This window comes from Aedes albopictus, chromosome 3 (assembly GCF_035046485.1).
Source record: "Aedes albopictus strain Foshan chromosome 3, AalbF5, whole genome shotgun sequence".
NCBI lineage: Eukaryota > Metazoa > Arthropoda > Insecta > Diptera > Culicidae > Aedes > Aedes albopictus.
The window spans coordinates 185,259,093-185,279,524 of record NC_085138.1 but is presented as its reverse complement, the minus strand read 5'-3'; the positions used below and the strand labels follow the sequence as shown (position 1 = coordinate 185,279,524).

The 20,432-nt window shown below is 39.8% G+C and overlaps 1 protein-coding gene across 7 annotated transcripts in view; it reads right to left on the bottom strand.

Moving 5' to 3' along the window:
• LOC109398792 (uncharacterized) overlaps positions 1-20,432 on the bottom strand; it is a 330,728-nt gene that overhangs the window by 243,251 nt on the left and 67,045 nt on the right. For all 7 annotated transcript variants that reach the window (XM_062856511.1, XM_062856512.1, XM_062856513.1 and 4 more), the window contains 3 exons: positions 17,178-17,487; positions 16,788-17,077; positions 16,509-16,631 (listed from right to left, as the gene is read on the bottom strand). In XM_062856511.1, the coding sequence (XP_062712495.1) occupies positions 16,509-16,631; positions 16,788-17,077; positions 17,178-17,487 (723 nt within the window). The remainder of the gene's footprint in view (positions 1-16,508; positions 16,632-16,787; positions 17,078-17,177; positions 17,488-20,432) is intronic.

The window sequence follows — 20,432 nt, the reverse complement described above, 5'->3', positions numbered from 1 at the left end:
CTTGGCCATAACGATCCTGTAGGCGTCACCCCACGGGTTCGTATTGGCACTCTGACAGAGACCCTCAAAGCAGGCCTTTTTGCTTGCTCTTATCTCGGTCTTAAGCGCGGCTTTTGCAGCGGCGAACACCACCCGCCGTTCGTTTTGCTCTTCCTCTGATCGTGCTCGCTGCATCCGCCGCCTAGCCCGTAGGCAGGCGCGGCGCAGGTCCGCAATCGTGTCGGTCCACCAGAAAGCCGGTGCCGGCAGCACCAGAGAGCTCGCGCAGATGAGGGTAGAATGGAGGGATTAAGTCACGCAAGCGAGCGTGCTTCGAAAATCTCTGTCAGGCAGCCAACACGACCTCTTTGGGTGCTGCCTACAGAGTAGTCATGGCCAAAACGAAGGGCGCGTCAGCATCCCTAGACCGATCCCCCGAGATACTGCAGCAGATCGTGGAAACGTTGTTTCCACGCCAAGACATCATAGGTCCCCGTCCCCTATGACCAAATCGCTCAAATTGAAGTCGCCCCGCTGACTAACGACGAGCTCATCACAATAGCAAAATCGCTAAAGTTAAAGAAGGCTTCGGGTCCGGACGGTATCCCGACAGTAGCCACAAAGACGATCATCGAGGCTTGCCCTGACATGTGAAGAATAGCTTCGTAGATGCCGAGACAGATGCTTAGCCAGAGGCGAATTTCCGGAGAAGTGGAAAAGGCAAAGCTTGGTTCTACTGCCCAAATCCGGGAAGCCACCTGACGACCCGTCGGCATACATATCTTTATGCCATCTGGGTCGGGAAACTGTTGGAACGGATCCTTCTGTCCAGGCCGATGGTCTATACCGATAAACCAGCTGACTCTGAGCTCTCGGATAACCAGTAAAGCTTCCGGAAGGGTCGATCGACTGTGGACGCTATTAGGGCTGTAACCAAAGCGGCCGAGATAGCGCTCCAAAAGAAGCAAACAGGAATCCGTTATTGCGCTGTCGTCAAGCTGTAGTGCTACTTCCAAAATTTGGTGACACTGAGGAAGGCGAGATGAGCTACAATATCACCGCGGTGGTACCTGGATGTTCCATCCTGAGCTCGGTACTATGGAACGCGGCGTATGATGGACACTGAAACGTGAATGACTCCAGAATACCCACAGGCTGATGTGCTTTAGGGTTTCCGGCGCATACCGCACGGTCTCAAAGGACGCGGTATGCGTGCTAGCGGGCATGATGCCCATAGCACTAGTGGTGGCAGAGGACGAAGAGTACTTCGCGTGACGCGGCATAAGAGGCGCGAGACGGATCGCCAGAACATCGGCTATGTTGAAGTGGCAGAGAGAATGGGATTCCTCCAGAAAGGGTTAATGCACACAGACTCACATCGAGCGTGTCTAAATGTACGGGCAGGCCCCATGGCGAGGTGAGCTTCTAGTTGACACAATTTCTGCCAGGCCATGGGTTCTTTATGTGGAATCTGCTCAGATTGTTCATAGGCTGTTATCCATGTTTTCTTTTTTAAGCAGGACCCGCTGTCCTGTACGCCTGACCCCTTACGCCACACGCCTATGGGCAAACGTTCAACATCTTCATCGTCGTCACATTGCACATTGTTGTCGTCCGCGCGACCGCCACTCCGACCGTCGAGGTGTTCAAACTCTCAATTGATCCGCGCAACCCACACTCACTACTGACTGGTCATTTACACTTTGCAGCAGGGTTGAAGTACCTTCTCAGTAATCAACGACGAGCCTGATAAAAGCACACAACACATCAATGACAGAGTGGATAATGGACGGACAGTTCAATCTCCACGATAAACAGGTGACGATAACCGTCCGTTGTAGTCGTCATCACTTGAAGCTACAGCTGACTGATACACCAATACTGAGGACGACCTCGTAGCGTGGTTCTAGGTTTCTCAGTTTGATTTTCAGTCGAATGACAAATGTTCGACCCGAAGACAGATTATGACCGCCAAACATTCGTTGGTTGATAGGCAAAAAAGACGAAAGGTAGTGGGTGCACTCAATAAAATGCAATGAGGTGAAAAACAGCTAATCATATTTATTCTAAGCCAATGGCATTGGGACAGCCGGTCACAGCAGCGGTTAGAAAGTAAATAGTCGAACTACCAGCCAATAAAAGACAACACGATTGGAAACCTATTTGCGGTGCTCTCCGGCGTTTGATTTGCAATAGGTAAACAAAGTACCAGGCCTGATAAGGAACACAGTGCAGCTAAATTAAAGGCAAATATGCGGATAGTTTGGTTCCGCTTGGTAGTTTGAGTTATGTACGCAAAGTTTCAGCAGGTTGTGAAATATAGCCTGGAAGCGAACACTACCGGAGCGCACCGCATCCGTAGATTATGAACAGAAGATTATTATTGAATCGTTTGTGAGTCAGAGGTGCTACCTTTTGCAAGAGGATAAGGAAAATAAAAACATTTTGGCTCGGTTATTTCACTCAAAAACTGTATATTGGATGGCATTTCAATTTCGCTCTGGAGAGTAGAAATAAGGCACGAGTAATACCACTGAGCCCCCTATAAAAAGTAAAATATAAAAGGTAAACCTTCTGTAAATAGGATGAATATGTGACAATGTGACATGTCTGTACTAAGATAAGAACGGTTCCCTTAGGGACCATCCATTAAGTACGTCACGATCCTAGAGGGGAGAGTTTTTGTGAAAGTTTGACAAGCAATGTTGAATATAGGAAAAACCCATACGAGGGGGGAGGGGTGTCGAAAAATCTAATTCTAGCGTGATGTACTTAATGGATGCTCCCTTAGAGATAGGCCCGATTATAGTTAGGCAACGCGTGCAGACCTTATTGAGAATAATAGACTCTTCACACTGCCCATAACTGCATAACTGTAACATTTGCATTTTTTGCCAATATTGAGTTAATACCGGGGATCATCTCCCAATCACCAGTACTTTCATCCACCCAAATGAACTTTTTAAGTTTGTTCTGCAAAATGTGAAACAAATACCAAGTCGTTTCCCGGGTAGAGGTGAATGGCAAACCAAACACAAAAGAATAACAAATTTTATTGTCATAACTTATTTTGTCATTCATGAGTTCTTCGTGAAGAGCTTAAAACAACATGTGAATAGCATAATATGATATCATATCAAAATATTCCATTCGCTTTTTATTTTAAAATTTGGAAGAATAACTACGGAATGTCTTATTTTGCTATCATAACAAATTTTGCAATTGGTGAGATATTGTTGACCTTTTGCGAGTTTGATGAACTCGCAGTTTTGGCACTTATCAAGAACAACACAATGGTTTGCCATTGTAATGTTAAAATTTGACATTCTTTAATTATTTTATCGAACAATGTCAGTTATTATTTTTACTCTTTTGTCACTTATTTCAAACAAACCAATGACAAATTTTAACATTCAGTAATTCTTTTTGAATGGTAAAACTTGCAATTGTTTTGTAAATCTTTTCTGCCCGGGTTTGTCTCATTGGCTAAAATTTATGAATGTAACCGCATAACAGTCACACTGGAAATACACACTGGTGTCAAAGCGTAATATCAATCATATTTTGGTCTGATTATTTTTTTACCTATTCGTCCAGCATACAAGAAGAGCTGTAGAAAATTTCATTGCAAAAGGATGAATTTTAAATTATTGACAAATTTTTGAAATTTCGTATCGTCTCCATAATAGCGCATGTTGCAAACTTTAAACTCCATTTTGTACAATGCCTACTATTGTAGAATGTGACTGTTATGCAGTTATGGGCAGCACAGCAAAAAAAAAAAGAATTTGTAGGTTATTTTACTACTCCCGACTAAAATTTTGGAAAACACAATTTCCACCGACAATATTGTACTTATTTACAACGGCGAGCTTCCTGGAAGGTTTAGTTTGAATTTATATTTCAGAAAATGTTGCAACTTTATAAACACTTTGGCTATACCGTGTTAAAAGTTTCCTTCAATTATTATCTCTTGAATGATACCTACCTAAATTATTGAAATCGAATGCAAATTGGTGGATATTTGTGTTTAAAAAATACCATGTTGAGAGGGTGACGCCGACCTTTGGTCGGGTAACGGACAGGAAGGAGGCATCCCTCATAACAGCGGTCAAGAACTATACCATCTATTAATTTGGGTTACTTGTCTAATGATAATGCTAATTTTCCTCAGCAGTCGCAAGGACGTAGCCAGGACAGTTCTCGACCATTCGAGGATTGCGTCCGTCTTGTCTAAGAGTCAGAGATTATTCCCAAATCTTTGTGCATTTGTTCGGACGGGAAGGAGGCGACCCTCAATAACAGCGGTCTAGGACTGTACCACCTACGAATTTGTGCGACTCGCTAATTGCTAATGCTAATGCTTGTCTTATGCTAATCCTAATTCTTAGAAAGAGAATCTCAAATATTTTCTGGAAGGATAAAGAAAATATATAATACATAAGGTGAAGAGTCATGACGAGTGATGGGAATCAGGCTTGAGGTAATCGACACTCTAGTAGGTATTTGGTGTTGTACAGTGTCGGACAAAACAATAAGACCACCTGTCCTTCTTCTTCTTGGCGTAACGTCCTCATTGGGACAAAGCCTGCTTCTCAGCTTAGTGTTCTATGAGCACTTCCACAGTTATTAACTGAGAGCTTCCTCTGCCAATGACCATTTTGCATGTGTATATCGTGTGGCAGGCACGAAGATACTCTATGCCCAAGAAAGTCAAGGAAATTTCCTTTACGAAAAGATCCTGTACCGACCGGGAATCGAACCCGTCACCCTCAGCATGGTCATGCTGAATACCCGTGCGTTTACCGCCTCGGCTATATGGGCCCCACCTGTCCTATTTCATACAAAATGGCCAAGTATGGCGATATGGTACTCAGTTTCTAGTGAACCGATTTGGCTGAAATTTTGGCAGCCGACTTGGAATTACGGAAATTTTGATTTGTATCAAATTGATTTAGTTCTGTTCACTACTTCCAATGTTACAGATATACGGTGCGACAAATCAATAACACCAAATTTTCATGAAAGTTATTTCTGGTCAATTCAATGAAAATGTCCCCAAGTTTAAATGGCGTCCTTAACCCTAAAAGGGATGGAACACACTCAGCGAGGTGACGAAACTGAGGCCATGAAGGTATCCCTTTTATGCTTAATTTTAGTACAGTCATAGCACAATCATGGGTAACGCACAATTATGGGTCAATTCTGTTTCAATTGCACGGTGAACTACTAATTGTGTCAGAGTAACCCATAATTGTGCAATGACTGTACTTTAGTTTATCAATCATCAAGTATACTCTGATATATCCTTTGGTAATGGCAATCTGAAAGTGGTCCTATTATTTTGCCGTTTCACACGTCTGTAACTTTTGATGTAGTGTACATAATTCATATCAAAATTCACGTAACTCCACGCGACTGTCAAAATTTCAGCCAAATCTGTTCACTAGAAACCGAGCATCTCATCGTCAAACTTGGCCATTTTGTATGAAAATTGGCTGGTGGTCTTATGTTTTGTCCGACACTGCATAGTAGACTCGCCTGTGATATTTTCGTCTAAGATCTTAATCTGACAATCAAATGTATTATATTGCAACGATAGAGTTGTCTTCTCATAACTGCCAGAAAATAGCCGAAATCCATAAGAAGCTACTCCTGCAGTGATAAGCTCTGAAAGTGTCGAAATCCATCGATTTTGATATAAAAAGCGCTCGTATACCTCGGGAAAGGTATGTTTACATCTATTTAGCAAAGTTTTACTTGGTTCTAGGATTAAAATACTAAAATAATGTGACTTTAAACAGTGATCCATAATGTGATCCAGAAACTGATCGTTTGACGCTATTACAGGTCACTGCAAACAAACATTGATTTTTGCCCCGCTCAACGCTCTCGATGCAATTTTCTATATGTAGCCTAATGTAACAAAAGCATTATTTAAAAACATAGAACCTTGAAAACCAGGTGTCTTGAAACGCATAATTGTAAAAATGATACTTAAGATGTAGAACATCACTGTGCCCTAGTGGCGTACCTCTTGCAAAGTACATGAACTTGGGAATTTTTAATGTTTTCTTTTAATTTATTCTGTAATATCGGGTACTCCACCAATAAAATAATCAAGACACTGTGTAGTTTGGCCTTACCAACCCTAATTATATATTAAGGTTGGAATTTTGAGTAATAACGCGTTGATCCATAATATGGCTTAAATTGATCCATAATATGTGGGACTCCGTGGAACTGATCCATAATAAGGCATTCGGTAAACAGTGAAATATTCTATTTTTTCGCAAAAATGACATGCCATTATACCTCAAATAGTTCGGTAATCAAAAGTTTAAATCAAAGCGTAGCCAACGGTGCTTTCAAAGTCGTAGTTTTTGTTTTATTTTATTTTTTATTGAATTTTGGAGTTAAATAATATCACTAAGTGATCCATGACTGTGTGTGTACCCACGGTACTTGCCTCACAATATACAAATTCATGCAATGGCCGGCAAAGAAAGCCCTTCAATTAGTAACTGTGGAAGTGCTCTAAGAACACTAAGTTGAAGAGAGGCAGGCCAAGTTCCAATACGAGCCATAAAGAAGAAAAAGAAGAAGAAGAAGAAGAAGCACAAGTGGCTCTCCGCATGGTATTTTTAACCCAGTCAACACACGATCGCATATTATGTTGACAGGATGCAAAAGTGGAGGCGATATACGCACACTTTACACGCGGTTAAATGGAAGCATGTACGCATATGGCCTCCACTTTGGCATCCTATTCAACATCATATCCCTTTCGTGACGAACCAGCACAATTGTGCTGTTGAGCAGTAACATGTTTGCATATGTTTTTCATGTGTTTAGACTTTGTTTTAAGTGATGTAAACTGTTTCCATAATTCAGCCATCACTTGTACCTGTATGTGTGTAAATAAACTTTTGTTTACGTTGCCTGTTGGATTCACCACAACAAGGTAAACAAAAAGTGGACAAAAACCGTAAAACATGAAAAAGTTTTATCTATCGCATATTTGTTATTTCCGATTTATAAAGGCAATCAAAGCTAGAAATCGAAAGATAAAGAGTAGTTCTTTCAAATGAGGAAAAATAATTGTTGGTTTGTTGGGAAATCTAAGAGTTCTGGAGATCCAAAGTTGAGCAATTTGTATGGAGATTTTACTTTTCTGCGCTCCGTCACGAAAGGGATATAAGATTATTGAGAGAAGGCGGCCTAAATGGTTTGTCTGTAAATTTAGTAACCTATGGGATATCAATGTGCATTTTCAACGTTCCCAGATTTTGAAGCCCACTCCCGTATTCTGATTGGCTTCCTCAAAATAAGTGACTGATCAAAATTTCATCCAAATCCGTAATAACCAGAGGTGCAAATCAATATTGTTGTTTTCGAGAATTTTCAAACTACACCCAAACTTGTCAAAAACGAATGCTTTAAATTCAAATGTTTGGCAGCATATTCTCTAAACAACGCATGATTGCTTTCAAAGAGCTAATGTTTGAGAAGCATTCGACTTTTTTCGATTTTTGAAATTGTTTTCTCTTTTCCTAGTAGGAAATTCCTACAGCGTTTGACACTAATGCTAGGACGCAAATGACCATATAACAGTAGAGAGTATGATGCCGTTTTTATATAATCTGAAGTGTCTATTTCTCTACCATTTATCTTTTCCCGGTATTCATGGTAAAATACAATGCTTATTTCCTATTTGATCCCATGCACGCAAAATGTTTTGTTTTACCAAGTCGAATTTGATAGTTTCAAGCAATTTATGTTAGGTACGATATTTCTCATACAAGTCACCTCCAAAAGTTGCATGCAAGTTTACTTACTACCATAAAATTCTTAAATCTATCAAATTTGGTTTGGTAAAACAAAATATTTCGCATGAGTCGTTAATTTAGATGTTAATTGACTAATTTACCTTTTCATTAAAAAAAAAATATTTCCATGCTTAACCCTAAAAGGGCGCCTTTCAGAGCTCGTCTTTGTTGGAACACACTCAGCGAGGTGACGAAACTGAGGCCATAAAGGTATCCCTTTTAGGGTTAATGGCTGGCAGTCAAAAAAGCCCAAAATCGCATATTTTGCCCTATAAATTGGGGCATAGCTCAAAATTGTGACGTGATAGAGCAAATCTGAGCCCGGATTCGGATTTAGCGGTCCAAAAGCCACAATAAGTTCCAATAAGGTCCAAGAACCACATAAGTTTGCTCTGGAGACAGACCAAAAGTTTTTTTTTTGTTACGCTGTGTAACTGCAAAAATTCCTGACAGATTTTTTGGAGGACTACGCGAACGAACTTCAGAAAGAATTCCCGTATGAATCCCTGCAAAATTATCCGATGGAATGCATTATGGGATTCCTAACTGAATCCATTAGGTATGTATTCCAAAAGCATCTTTGGAGAGTTTTCTGAAAATCCCCTGGATGAATTTTGTGGTGACGAGCGTCTTAATCATTCACCTTCATACAAAGGCATCCGCGCGCATACGCGCACCTGCGTGAAGTCTTTGTAGCCGTCCCACTCTGCGCAGCAGAACAGCAGAACAATCAGTCTTCTATACACACTCGCGCTTGCAAGACGCGGTTACCACAAGTGGCGACGAGGATGAAAAAAAATCGTGTTCGGTCGCGTATGAATCGATTTTGATTCGTTTTTAATTGAATTGAATTACGCTCATATTATGTGTTGATATTGCCACGTTTCTGAGAAATTTTAATTGCAGTGGAGTGATAAAAAGAAAAATCACGTGATTATCGTTCATGAGAGAAAAAATATATTATTCGTTAGTGAAAAATGCAAATAGATCCTGGAAGAAAAAATAATAGAAATTCAATCGTGAAAAGTGAAGGAAGAAGGATTATAATGTGAATAGTTTCGATTTCCCAGCAGGGTTATCAAATGAGTGACGAAAGAAAAGAAAGCAACGAGGTGACGCCGCGCCGCTTGTAGCGTGGATGCTGCGCGCAGGAAAAAAATATGACCTTGAGCCATTGTTCCATGCGCGCGGCATGCGAGAGTATTGTTTTACAGTGAGTGTGCTAGTGATCAACCGCAGGTGAGCAAAGGTAACACAGATTGTGCAACTGTGTGTCTGTTTTTGCTGGAACTTACTGCAAGATGCGGTGATGTTCAGCAGAAAAGCATACATAGTAAGTATAATGATTGTAGCGTCGGGGTTGTTCCAGATGCACTGGCGCGGTGAAGGATGTGTGCTGTTTTGTACTGCGAGGTATGTTGGCATTTTTTGTAATTGAATTTGCAGCAATCAATGAGAGGAGAATACGATTATTTTAAATATATACGGAGTTCCGTGAGATATTTTTTGATAAATCTACATTTCGAAATGGTTGAGGTTTAAAGCAAAAGAAAGATTGAATCAGACGACGTCTAATTTTGTGAATGCCCATAATTTTACCAGAAACTTTGAAGACATCGTGATTAAATTCACTAATGATGAAAGAGAAATACTTTGAAATATTGTGATTAAATTCACTGCGGGTATTGTTGGGACAGTGCAATCACTGAGAGTGCTGCTGTGTTATTAAAAAAACTGCCATGACTTCTTCAAGTTTCCAGCACCTATTTATTCGTGTTTTTCAGATGCAACGAAATTTACGCAACGTTTTTCTGTACATGTTTTCACAGGTAACTAGTTGCATGTTTATGAAAAAATAGAAATTGAAAAACATGTTTTGTGTCGAACATTTGATGTATAGGATGAGTTGTCTTCGGTTTGTATCGGATGGTGCATTCTAGCCTTTGATCCACACATTCGGTTGGCAATTACCATTTTATCAAAAAAAATGTCTAGTCTTTAAGACAATCGTTCCCAGTCTAAAAAAAACTTCAGCGTTGCATGGCACTATCTTAATTTTGATCTACATTCAACAGACACACCAGAAAGTCCAAATTTAGTTCAAGCACCCAACGGTTGTTCATGCAGTTTGGATTTTCCTCATGTTTCGGATCTAGTCTATTTTGGATTTAGTTGGTTTGGGACTAAATTCACAGAAAGTGCATGAAGGATGTTGTGATTTGATTCACTGAAGACATATGGAAGGTATTTGTGATTAGATTCACTTGGAAACCACGGGAAGATACGTGATTAAATTCACTAAAAAGATGATGAGAGGACGTGAGTATGAAAACGGTAACATGCATTGAAGAGACTGTGATTGAATTCACTAAGAGCAGGAGGATGTTGTGCTTGGATTCACTCGGAAACCACGGATAGGAATAAGTCATGTGATTCAATTCACTAACATTGTGGTGAAATTGACTCATCGGGGTACTGAGACCTCATGGGACCAACTGTGATTAAATTCACTGGCTGACTGTCTGAGTAGGAGTAGCAAGGAGTTGGGATTGAATTCGCTCGCTTGCATGCGGAAGGAAAAAATAAATGTATTGGAGCAGAGCAGAGGTGAATTCACTGAGAATGCATGGAGGGATCATAGTCGATAAGGCTGGCGAGAGGCTGCTCAACGAGATTCTGTCGAGAGAGCCTTGGTTCGAATCCTGGTCCTGTGGAAGATCTTTTCAAATTGTATTTGTTTCGCTCTGCTGATATAGGGTATTGGTTCCCTTATTAAGCATTTGGCTTTAATTTTCATCTTACGAAAAACAAGGGATTGAAGCACTGTTTGTTTCGTTTCTTATTTTTTGTATGTTTTGTTAAAAGTGAGCACCCATGAAAACAAAAAGAACGGGATCAATCGGGACCGTAATCGCTTGTTTTCGAATAGGATGAATATGGGAGCGTGAGATTACTGATGGCACACATACCCTACGAGTCCAAAAGAAAAAGCGGATCATCCGGCACAGATGGCCAAACTTCGACAGATGCCGGAAGAGCTCATTAAACACTTGGCAAATCGATCTGGCTTTGTGCCAAAGGGTGGTCTAGCGTCAGAGGAATGAAGAAACATGGAAGATTGTGATTGAACTGGATGACATCAGGAAAGACAGCATTGTTTTTCATATCATGTTTTGGATTGGATTTGTGATTGTGTTTTTGTGCTAGGAGATAATGAACGACCTTTAAGAGGAAACAAACCATCATCGTTTAGCAAAAACTCAAAAGCAGTTTTCTCGCTGAAATCTCAACCAATGTTAATAAAAAATTTATCACTGCACTCTGGCCACCATCTGGATAACAGTGAAATAATTTTCAAAGACGGTTTTGTGACTTCGAGGAAGAAAACTGCTTTTGAAAAATTGATGATTGCTGATGACTGAATGATGGTTATTTGAGCCTTAAACTGGAAAGAGTGGTTTGCTTCAATGATCATGCTAGTTTCGTGTATCAATTATTTCTGTTATGCATTGTTTTTATTCAGCTGCATCGTTGGAGCGGTTGAGCGAGGAAAGGATTGCTTCAAATATAGCAAAAACAGTTGAAATTTTGTATTTCAAGTCCGCATTTTTTGTGTAAACCAAATGAATGTTGTTATTATAATGATCCAGGTTCACGTCTTTGTTGTTGGAGAAAGGGCTTCTGCTTGACAAATGCATAGCCAGAGTGCGATTTGGTGGAGTGCAGTGGGTTGACTGGAATCTAAGGCTACAACACTGAGTGAGATACGAGTCTGGGTCATCATGAATACTCTACTTTTTCTTTGCATCACATTTTCAGTCAGTTCTTCCATCAGAATAAAACAGTAACATTTATTGGGTAAAACTTGGGGCTTGTTGTGTAAATGTTTTTGGCATTAGAAATGGGTCTGTGGTTCTAAAGTGAATTGACAGCGGTCTGATCAGGTATATGTTCACACAAAGTGAGTTCTGATCCTGGATGCTGTGCGTTTGCAGCCTTATTCATGTAATGGATCTTTTTGGTTTGTTACGTAGTAATGCAAGGTTTGTTACAAGTGTTGCAAGTTTGAATGCAAAGAGTGGTTTGATTGAGCGGAGCAGATTTTTATGTTTGAATCCGCGTTGTTTGGAGTGGTTGTACAAACAGTGTGTAGACAGGACCCTGTTATGAATGTGATTAGTTGTATCTGTCCTGTGGTCGAAGCGGTGGATGAGCGAGCGTTCGGCAAGACATAATAGTGATTTCCTTGGATTCCTTGAGCGTGGAGAGTCTTTGAATTCAGTTGCAAGATTGTCATTGGCAGAGGGTGGTCTCAGTAAAGGACAAACGCCTTGCAATCCTGGTTCAACAGCGCACTAGAACTTCAAATGCACAAATCTCAAGAAGCAAGCTTCGAATAACTTTTATTTTGTTCTTGCTTGCTTGTGAAAAGCTTAAAATGAGGAGATCAAGAGTGCTGGTTTTGTTTTTAATGAGATTTGTGCGACTGAAAATCGATAGTAGATGCAGAAGTCGGCCATTGTTGCGGTCATTTTGGGTTTCTTACCAAGGCTATCCTTAACTCGAGCAATGGATTAAGAAGCAGGCATTGTCTTGTTGGTGCATTGCACCGGGAGGAGGAGAGATATCTGCTCTTTAAGTTTAGGTCGGTGCAACATTTTGATAACTTGTGATTAAATTCACTAGAAGCGTATTGCTGTGATTCAATTCACTGAGGGTGTACAAGTATCAATGGATTTAATAGGTAAAAAGAATCCATTGTGGAGGATGATAAATGAATTAAATTCAACTTGAGAATATTTCGAGGAACGAATCCAGTAAAGCGAGAGGTCAGTAATTGGATAGGTTCTGCTGCGACAAAGTGTGTTCTGGAAAGTCATATTACAGAGAGCATCGCTGGTACTGCGGAATAGTGCTGAAGTGCGGATGGTCTTAGAAAAGGATTCACCAGTACACTTTGGAAGACAATGCAGCGGTCACATAGGACGGACACAAGAAGAGCGTCTTTTGGAAGAGGTATTCAATGGGAAAGCATAATATGCTGTTGCCTTCATGCCACGCCGCTCACATGAAGGATTTTTGCTGTTGCAAAGGATATTCGTGGCATCGGGGTCGTATGGTTAATGTCATGATCCATGTGGCCGTTTTATGATGTGGAATGCTGGTTCGATTCACGACGCAGTCGTCATGTGGTGTATTTGACTGTGCGTTATCTGGTCTGTTGTCTGGTGTCGTGCTCCCTTCTAAGATAAAATGAAAGCCATACAGAAAAAATTAAACGTGTTGATGGTTTTTGCATAAGTAAATATTCAGAGTGACTGAAAGCATTTCACTTGACCAAATGAAGAACGGAACCACAATTCCACGATAACTAATAAGAAGTGATAATTTGTTGGAAGATATTTAGAAAGTCGTATTTGCGGAACTTGAATATAATATGCGTGTGTTAATGACTAGTGAACCTATAAGAAGGAGTAAGTGGAACAACTGCTCAAGAAAAAAAAAATATTGTCAGAGTATTTGAACCAACTGTGTCTGGTCGTGGTTGTCTGCCGTTACCATTTGTCAGATGGTGTTTGGTGCTTAGAGAGGAGAGTTTCACGCTTTTGATAAGTCATATAGGGCCGGTCGATTGTTTTGGTAAGGTGACATATGTTACTGTAAGGGGGAGAGACGGAGCAGCTTTGCTTCGGAAGTGTTCACGATTGTCTGAAGGATGATGCGTGCCGATAAAGTAGAAGTTAAGAAGTACCAGTAGGTGTAGTTTATTCATTGAGTGCGGCATCGAATCACTACATTGAATTGATGATTATCCCATAGGACGTTTAGACGGTTTTGATATACAACGGTTTAAAGTATTAGTAAAACTTTAGAACTCTCTAAGCCTATGTACAAATTCAGATTATTGAAAGGGGGATGTGGTGACGAGCGTCTTAATCATTCACCTTCATACAAAGGCATCCGCGTGCATACGCGCACCTGCGTGAAGTCTTTGTAGCCGTCCCACTCTGCGCAGCAGAACAGCAGAACAATCAGTCTTCTATACACACTCGCGCTTGCAAGACGCGGTTACCACAAATTTCATAAGAAATTCGTGGAACAATCGCAGAAAGAATCTCTGAAGTGATTTAAATGGAATCGTTGTAGAATTAAAATTCCAGAAGTGAAAAATTTACAAAGGAAGCGCTAAAGCACAGATCCTCAAAAGACTTCACAAAGGGACTCCTAAAGAAATTACAGAATCTCTGTAAAAAAAATCCCGACGAAATCTCTGGAGGAATTTGTGAACGAATGACTTTTCAGAAAAAAAAAATCTGTGAAAACCCTCCGAAGAGGAAAAATTCTGAACAACCCGTAATATCCGTATAAGCGGTTATACAGAAGGGTTTCTCTAACAGACATTTACTTTACATACACATATTGAAAGCATGAAAAGTAAATCTGCAAAGATCTCTTCATAGGATTGAAGTTATATCAGATAACTCTGGCCAGTTAGAACGTAAGATCAGTCCATTGCCAATTCCGAGTTCCTCTGAATAGATATACTATGATTATCCAATTTCACAATCAAAAGCATTCAGGTTGACCAAAGCTGTATTGGTGATCACTAAACGGCAATTCGAAATGCTTACGGAATCCCTCAGGGATGCTTCTAGAATTCTTCTAGGTTGGGTCAAGTATCCTTCTGGGTTACTTTCAAAATACTTCTCAGATGCTTCCAGAATCCTTATAGCATGCTTCTAGAATAATTTTGGGATGCTTGCTGAATGCTTCTGGGATGCTTCTAGAATCCTTCTGGTTTCCTTTAAAATTCTTCTAGGTTGCTTTAAAAATCTTTCGGGGATGCTTCCCGAGTTCTCATGGGATACTTCCATATTCCTTCAGGTATGCTTCCAGAATCCACCATGGATGTTTACTGAATGCTTCCGGGACACTTACAGATTCCTTCAGTGATGCTTCCAAAATCCTTCTGAGTTGCTTTCAGAATTCTTCTAGGTTGCTCACAGAATCTTTCAAGGATGCTTCCATATTCCTTTTGGTATTCTTCCCGAGTTTTTCGGGGTTATTACCAGATTCTTCTGGGATGCTTCCAGATTTATTCTAAGATACTTCCAGAATTCTTCTGGGATGCTTCCAAAATCCGTCTTAAGGTGAGAAAGTGCCCCTGGAGCCGAGCTACTTATACCTGAGATGCTTGCAGATTCCTTATAGGATGCTTTCCGAATTCTTCTGGAATGCTTCTAGATTTTTAATAGGGAGTTTCCAAATTCGTTCTAGGATGCTTCCAGAATCCTTTAGGCATGGCCGTAGCCAGCTTTTCAGTCAGAGAAGATTTCCTAGATATATTTTTGACGGAGTTTCTGAAGGAATTCCAGGAAGAATTCATGAGGAAATTCCAAAAGAAGTTTCTGAAGAACTCTCAGGAGAAGAAACTGAAGAAATCACAGAAAGAACTCTTGAAAAAATCCAGAAGGAATCTGGAAGCCTCACGCCTGAGGAAGCTAAATGAAACTTTAAAATTTAATTAATCCAAAAACGGTTAGAACATTACTACCGTTCTACGCATATTTGCCCCATGTTGTATGGAAATCCCTATCTATACATGGGATAAATTTGCGTAGAACGGCAGATTATAAATGTAACATCAGTTAATTTTGAAGATTTTACAGCAATTTAAATCAGATCTATCTGCTGAATGAACTGGCAATAGTAAAGTTCTACTCCATCTTCTAAAAACAAGGCGATTCAGTCAAAGCCTCAACGCCTCTGTAATAATAACACTAGTTTACAGCATTTTTGAACTCGGTAAGCTGATGATCATTTTTGGTGTAGAATCATGCCCTGAATTCGAAAACGTGAAGGAAAAAAATTACAGTAGAGCGAAAAATTTTTCGACTTCCCATACAACGTTGATGATTTGAAATCGATTTTTGTTCTATTTTTAAGCAAAGTCGCTCACTTCAAACATCTCATTCTTCGTAATCAATGCTCCGATTGAGCTGAAATTTTTACTTTAACTCGCCTACATATGATATGTCAAATAAACGTCGAGAAAGAATTTTTAAGTTGTTTTTTTCTTATTAAAAAAAATACATTTCTTCAAAAAATTTTGGGAATTTTGCTAAAATTTAAGAAGATCGTCCCCAAAACTCGCCAATATCTTGAATTTCATCAATCTGACGCAAAACCTGTATTCAGATGATCGAATGGTATTGTATTTAGCTTTTAATTTATGGAAAAAGATTTAAAATTGGTTGAACAAATCGCAATATATTTGAATTTTAGTAAATTACATATTTTGAAAAGTTACAAAACTCGATATTGAGGTAAAACTCAAAAACTGTTCTACTTTAATTTTTTTGAAGGTCGGTTTCGAAATCAGCACTAAATTGTGCTTCAAAAATTTTGGTCGTTGACAGAAGTTCACGACTTTCGTTTTATTTTGTAAACTTGTGTAATCATAACGTCTTGTACAATGTCTGATCAACAAGAATGTGTTTTTGTTTTTAATACAAAACAACATGTCAAACATACTAACAGGCATGTTTTACGTGTTCCTTTTTTGCATTCTACCATGCAGTGCCAAGCTCATTAAATAAATCCATTTATCTTCTCGTCGCCGTCAGTGCTATCTATGTTTCAGTTTGCCAAACAAATCTAGACCACAATCAATAAAAGAAATAAAACAACGGCACTTACCGCCTTGCGCTTGTCAGCCTCGGACACTGCTGAATTGGAACGATGCCTGAACAAATCCATCACTTTGGTCATAGGAGACTTGCCGGCGTCGGCTCGTCGCACAGCCGTCACCGTGTGGTAGTACTAAAATAAAAATAACAAATCGTCAATTTGGGTTTCCTCCTCACCATCCACCAGCCGCAACCACTGGCGTGTGACCGCGAATTCTCGCTGCATGTTAATCACGCGGTCACGACCGGCAGTATCGGACCACTTTGGCGTCCGTAACCCCCTTCTTACCTGTGCGTCACTACCTGCATGGGGATGAGCCGAGCCATCACGCACTTTCGACGCACCGGCACTAGCCGGATGTGCAGCACCCGTGTGATGACTGTGGCGGCCTCCCACATGCAGGACCGCCTTCATGCTGTTCATGATACCCCCGGAACCGGTGATCGTCCCACTGCCGCTGGTGCTGTCCTTGTCCGAACTAGACTTGCTCGAGTCATCCTTTTTCTTCTTGGAGTCGGAGCCTTTGCGCGGTCGGAACACATCGAAAATGGTCGGCCGCCGATTAGGACTAGCAATACCTGTGTGGGAAAGGAGGCGTAAGTTTGGAACACGTGGAAATTGGGTGTTGCGTATTGTTAAAATTTTATATTATTGGTATGTACAGTTAACCCCACTTACCGTGAACAGTGGACTGATTCAGCACCGGACCGTCGTCACCACTCCGCCGCCTTTCCAGCGAACCGGATCGGCCGCCGCTGACGCGCTCCGTACTGCGGGATATGTTCTCATGCTTTCGGTTGAGCTTTTCCAGCTTGGCCGCTTCCCGTTCCAGGCGTCGGGCCGTTTCCCGTTCGATTTTCTTCTGCTCTTTTTCCTGCTTTTTGGCTTCCCGTTCACTTTTCTTCATCCGTTTGGAAGACCGAGCCGAATCCGTTCCGGCCGGGGCCGTCGAAGGGCGCTGGAACTGAGAGCCCCCATCGGCGGAGTCCTGAGTAAAAGACGAACGGAAGCAAAGTTAAAGTTAAAGAACTGGAGTCAATAAGTTGGGCACTTGTGAAAGCTATATTTAAACTTATATTGATTGGCTGGTTGATAAACAAATGGTTCCATTACGACTCCAAAATGACTTAATTGATAGTGTGTTAGGCATTCAATAGTGTGGTAAATCGTCAACAGCGCCACATGTGATATAAGAGATAAAAATAGAATAAACAATTAAATCATACGCCCATAAATTCCAACACCCGAAGCTTGCGAGGTAAGGCAGACAAGAACACAATTTGAATAAGCCATTAATCACGAAAGACAATGCCGACGACTTATCACCATAACAAGCAGCCTTATCTTATTGGGTTATGATACGTCATAGAAAGGCAAAGTTCGTATTCACAGCGTACCAATACGATAAGTTGATTGACAATGTTTGGAGAAGATGTTTGGGTACACATTTTCGATTGATATTCACCTGAGTAGGAAAACAAAGTTGGAAATCGAAACGTCATTTAGCAATGAGAGAGTCACGTGCCTCCACTCAGTACGTTTTCTGTTGGGATTTTAGACTGTTGTATAGGCATTAGATCTGTTCACTTTGAAACTTTTTTTCTCCGATTCTCCGTGACACATCAAATTATCAATCCACATGCAAGAACAAGTCTTCAGTCCAAAATTGAGCCAAATTGATAAAGATTTAAAGGTGTATCAAATCGATTTTGTGTTTTTTTAGCCGTTTTCGCAGAAATTCACTCAGAAATTCACAGAATTGTTCCGAAAAGGTACCGGAGATACCGTGAGGATATAGTTAGAACATTACTCTACAATTTTACCGAAGACACTACGGTGTTTAAATTGCGTATTTTGAAGTTATTCAACAATTTTAGTTAAAAAATCACGAAAAAACACGATATTTTTACGATGTTTCATATAAAAGTCATGTAATTTTACATTATTTTACATGACTAACTTAATGAGCAATTACCTTTGTGTAACGAACATTTCGTCCATTCATTGTTTTTGTGTAGGAATTCGTTTTCATTGATTAATTTTCAAAAGTATGTCACGTTGATACTAAAAATCGCACAGAGTTACCAGCACAAATATATACAAAGTTACCCATGATTAAAGAGAAACTGGAAGCATTACCTCATTTTTTTGGTTTTTGATTTTTCATAAAATAACGAAGCAATATTTTCAAAATCGGTTTTTGTGCACATGTAGAGTATGGATCAAGGTATCTCCTGATTTTTTTCCAGGTGGAAAATGTTTTTCGTTTTTGCAGAAATTTTTATTTTTGTGAAATTATGTTTAAAAATAGTTTTTACAAAAACTAAAAACATTTTCCACCTGAAAAAAAAAATCAGGAGATACCTCGATCCATACTCTACATGTGCACGAAAACCGATTTTGAAAATATTTCTTCGTTATTTTATAAAAAATCAAAAACCAAAAAGTGAGGAAATGGATCCAGTTTCGCCTTAAGACGTCATGCCATCGTATTCTAATGTCTCTCGATTTAAGTATCAGAAATGGTGCAGATGATAAGGCTCGAGCCTGCGGATCAGAAGGTCCCAGGTTCAAGCTCAAATACATGATAAACTTTTTTTTTCTTTCTTTGTAGCAGTTAGGATGATGAATCTGCCATGACTTACACGCAATCTCCCAAATAATAATGATCGGGACCTGCCAATTAAGCCCATTCCAGGACTGGCTAGATATTTAATTTACTTGTTGATAATAAATCGTGTCGACGAGATCAGCTGGGCGAAATATTGAGCATCTGTTTGATAACGATCAATTTAGTTAAAACAATTCAATACGATGATGGAACTGCTTCTGGATGCAACATTTTTCAGACAACTGTGGGTGGAGCTTACTTGTATCTATCTACCCACAAATCAACACAACTACACAATGAAGGGAAACTTTATTCTTACAAGATGCAGTTCGTAGTTTCATTAACTTATAGCTAGATCGAAACGCAAAAAAAATCCAATTCCAGGACTCGAACCTTTAAACTTCGAATCGACAATCCCCCCAAGTAACATGTTTTAGTCAAATAGACTATAAGAGGTTCTTAAAACTAACATCAAACCAAAATAAAAGGTACCGTAAACCGGGGTCAAATTGATCTTCGGGTCGAAATTGATCACACGTTTTTCAGTTAGGCTTAGCATGTTTTGAATAATTTCCTTTCAACAATCGTGCAGTTGGGAACCGATACTAAACGATATTTGCTTGGAAAATATTTGAAGTATGTTTTATCTAACGGAAAATCGTCTGATCAATTTCGACCCGGAGATCAATTTGACCCCGGTTTACGGTATTGGGATTTATGACAGTTCTCAAAACCTCTACAAGGCTAATTCGGCATCAAAATGTTACTTGAGCCATGCTCAACCATCTACACCAATTTGAAACTAATGCAGATGAGACAAAGAAGTGTAATGACGTTTTAATCATGGGTAACTTTGTTTTATTTTGTGCTGACAACTCTGTACAATTTTTAGTATCAACGTGACAAACTTTTGATAATAAGTCAATGAAAACTAATTCCTACACTAAAATGATGTATGGACGAAATGTTCGTAACACATAGGAGCAATAGCTCGTTAAATTAGTCACGTAAAGCAATGTAAAACTACATGACTTTTACATGAAACATCGTAAACATATAATATTTTTTCGTGATTTTTCAACGAAAGTTTTTGAATAACTTTGAAATACGCAATTTAAACACCGTAGTGTCTTCGGCAAAGTTGTATAGTATTATTCTAACTATATTTTAACGGTATTTTCGGTACCTTTTCGGAGCAATTTTCTGGATATTTCAATACATTTTCGTCAAAATGCTCGAAAAAACATAAAATGAATCTGATACACCTCTATACTGCCGTGAATCGCATATCAGTCCCATCTTTGCTGGATTTCCTATGCAAA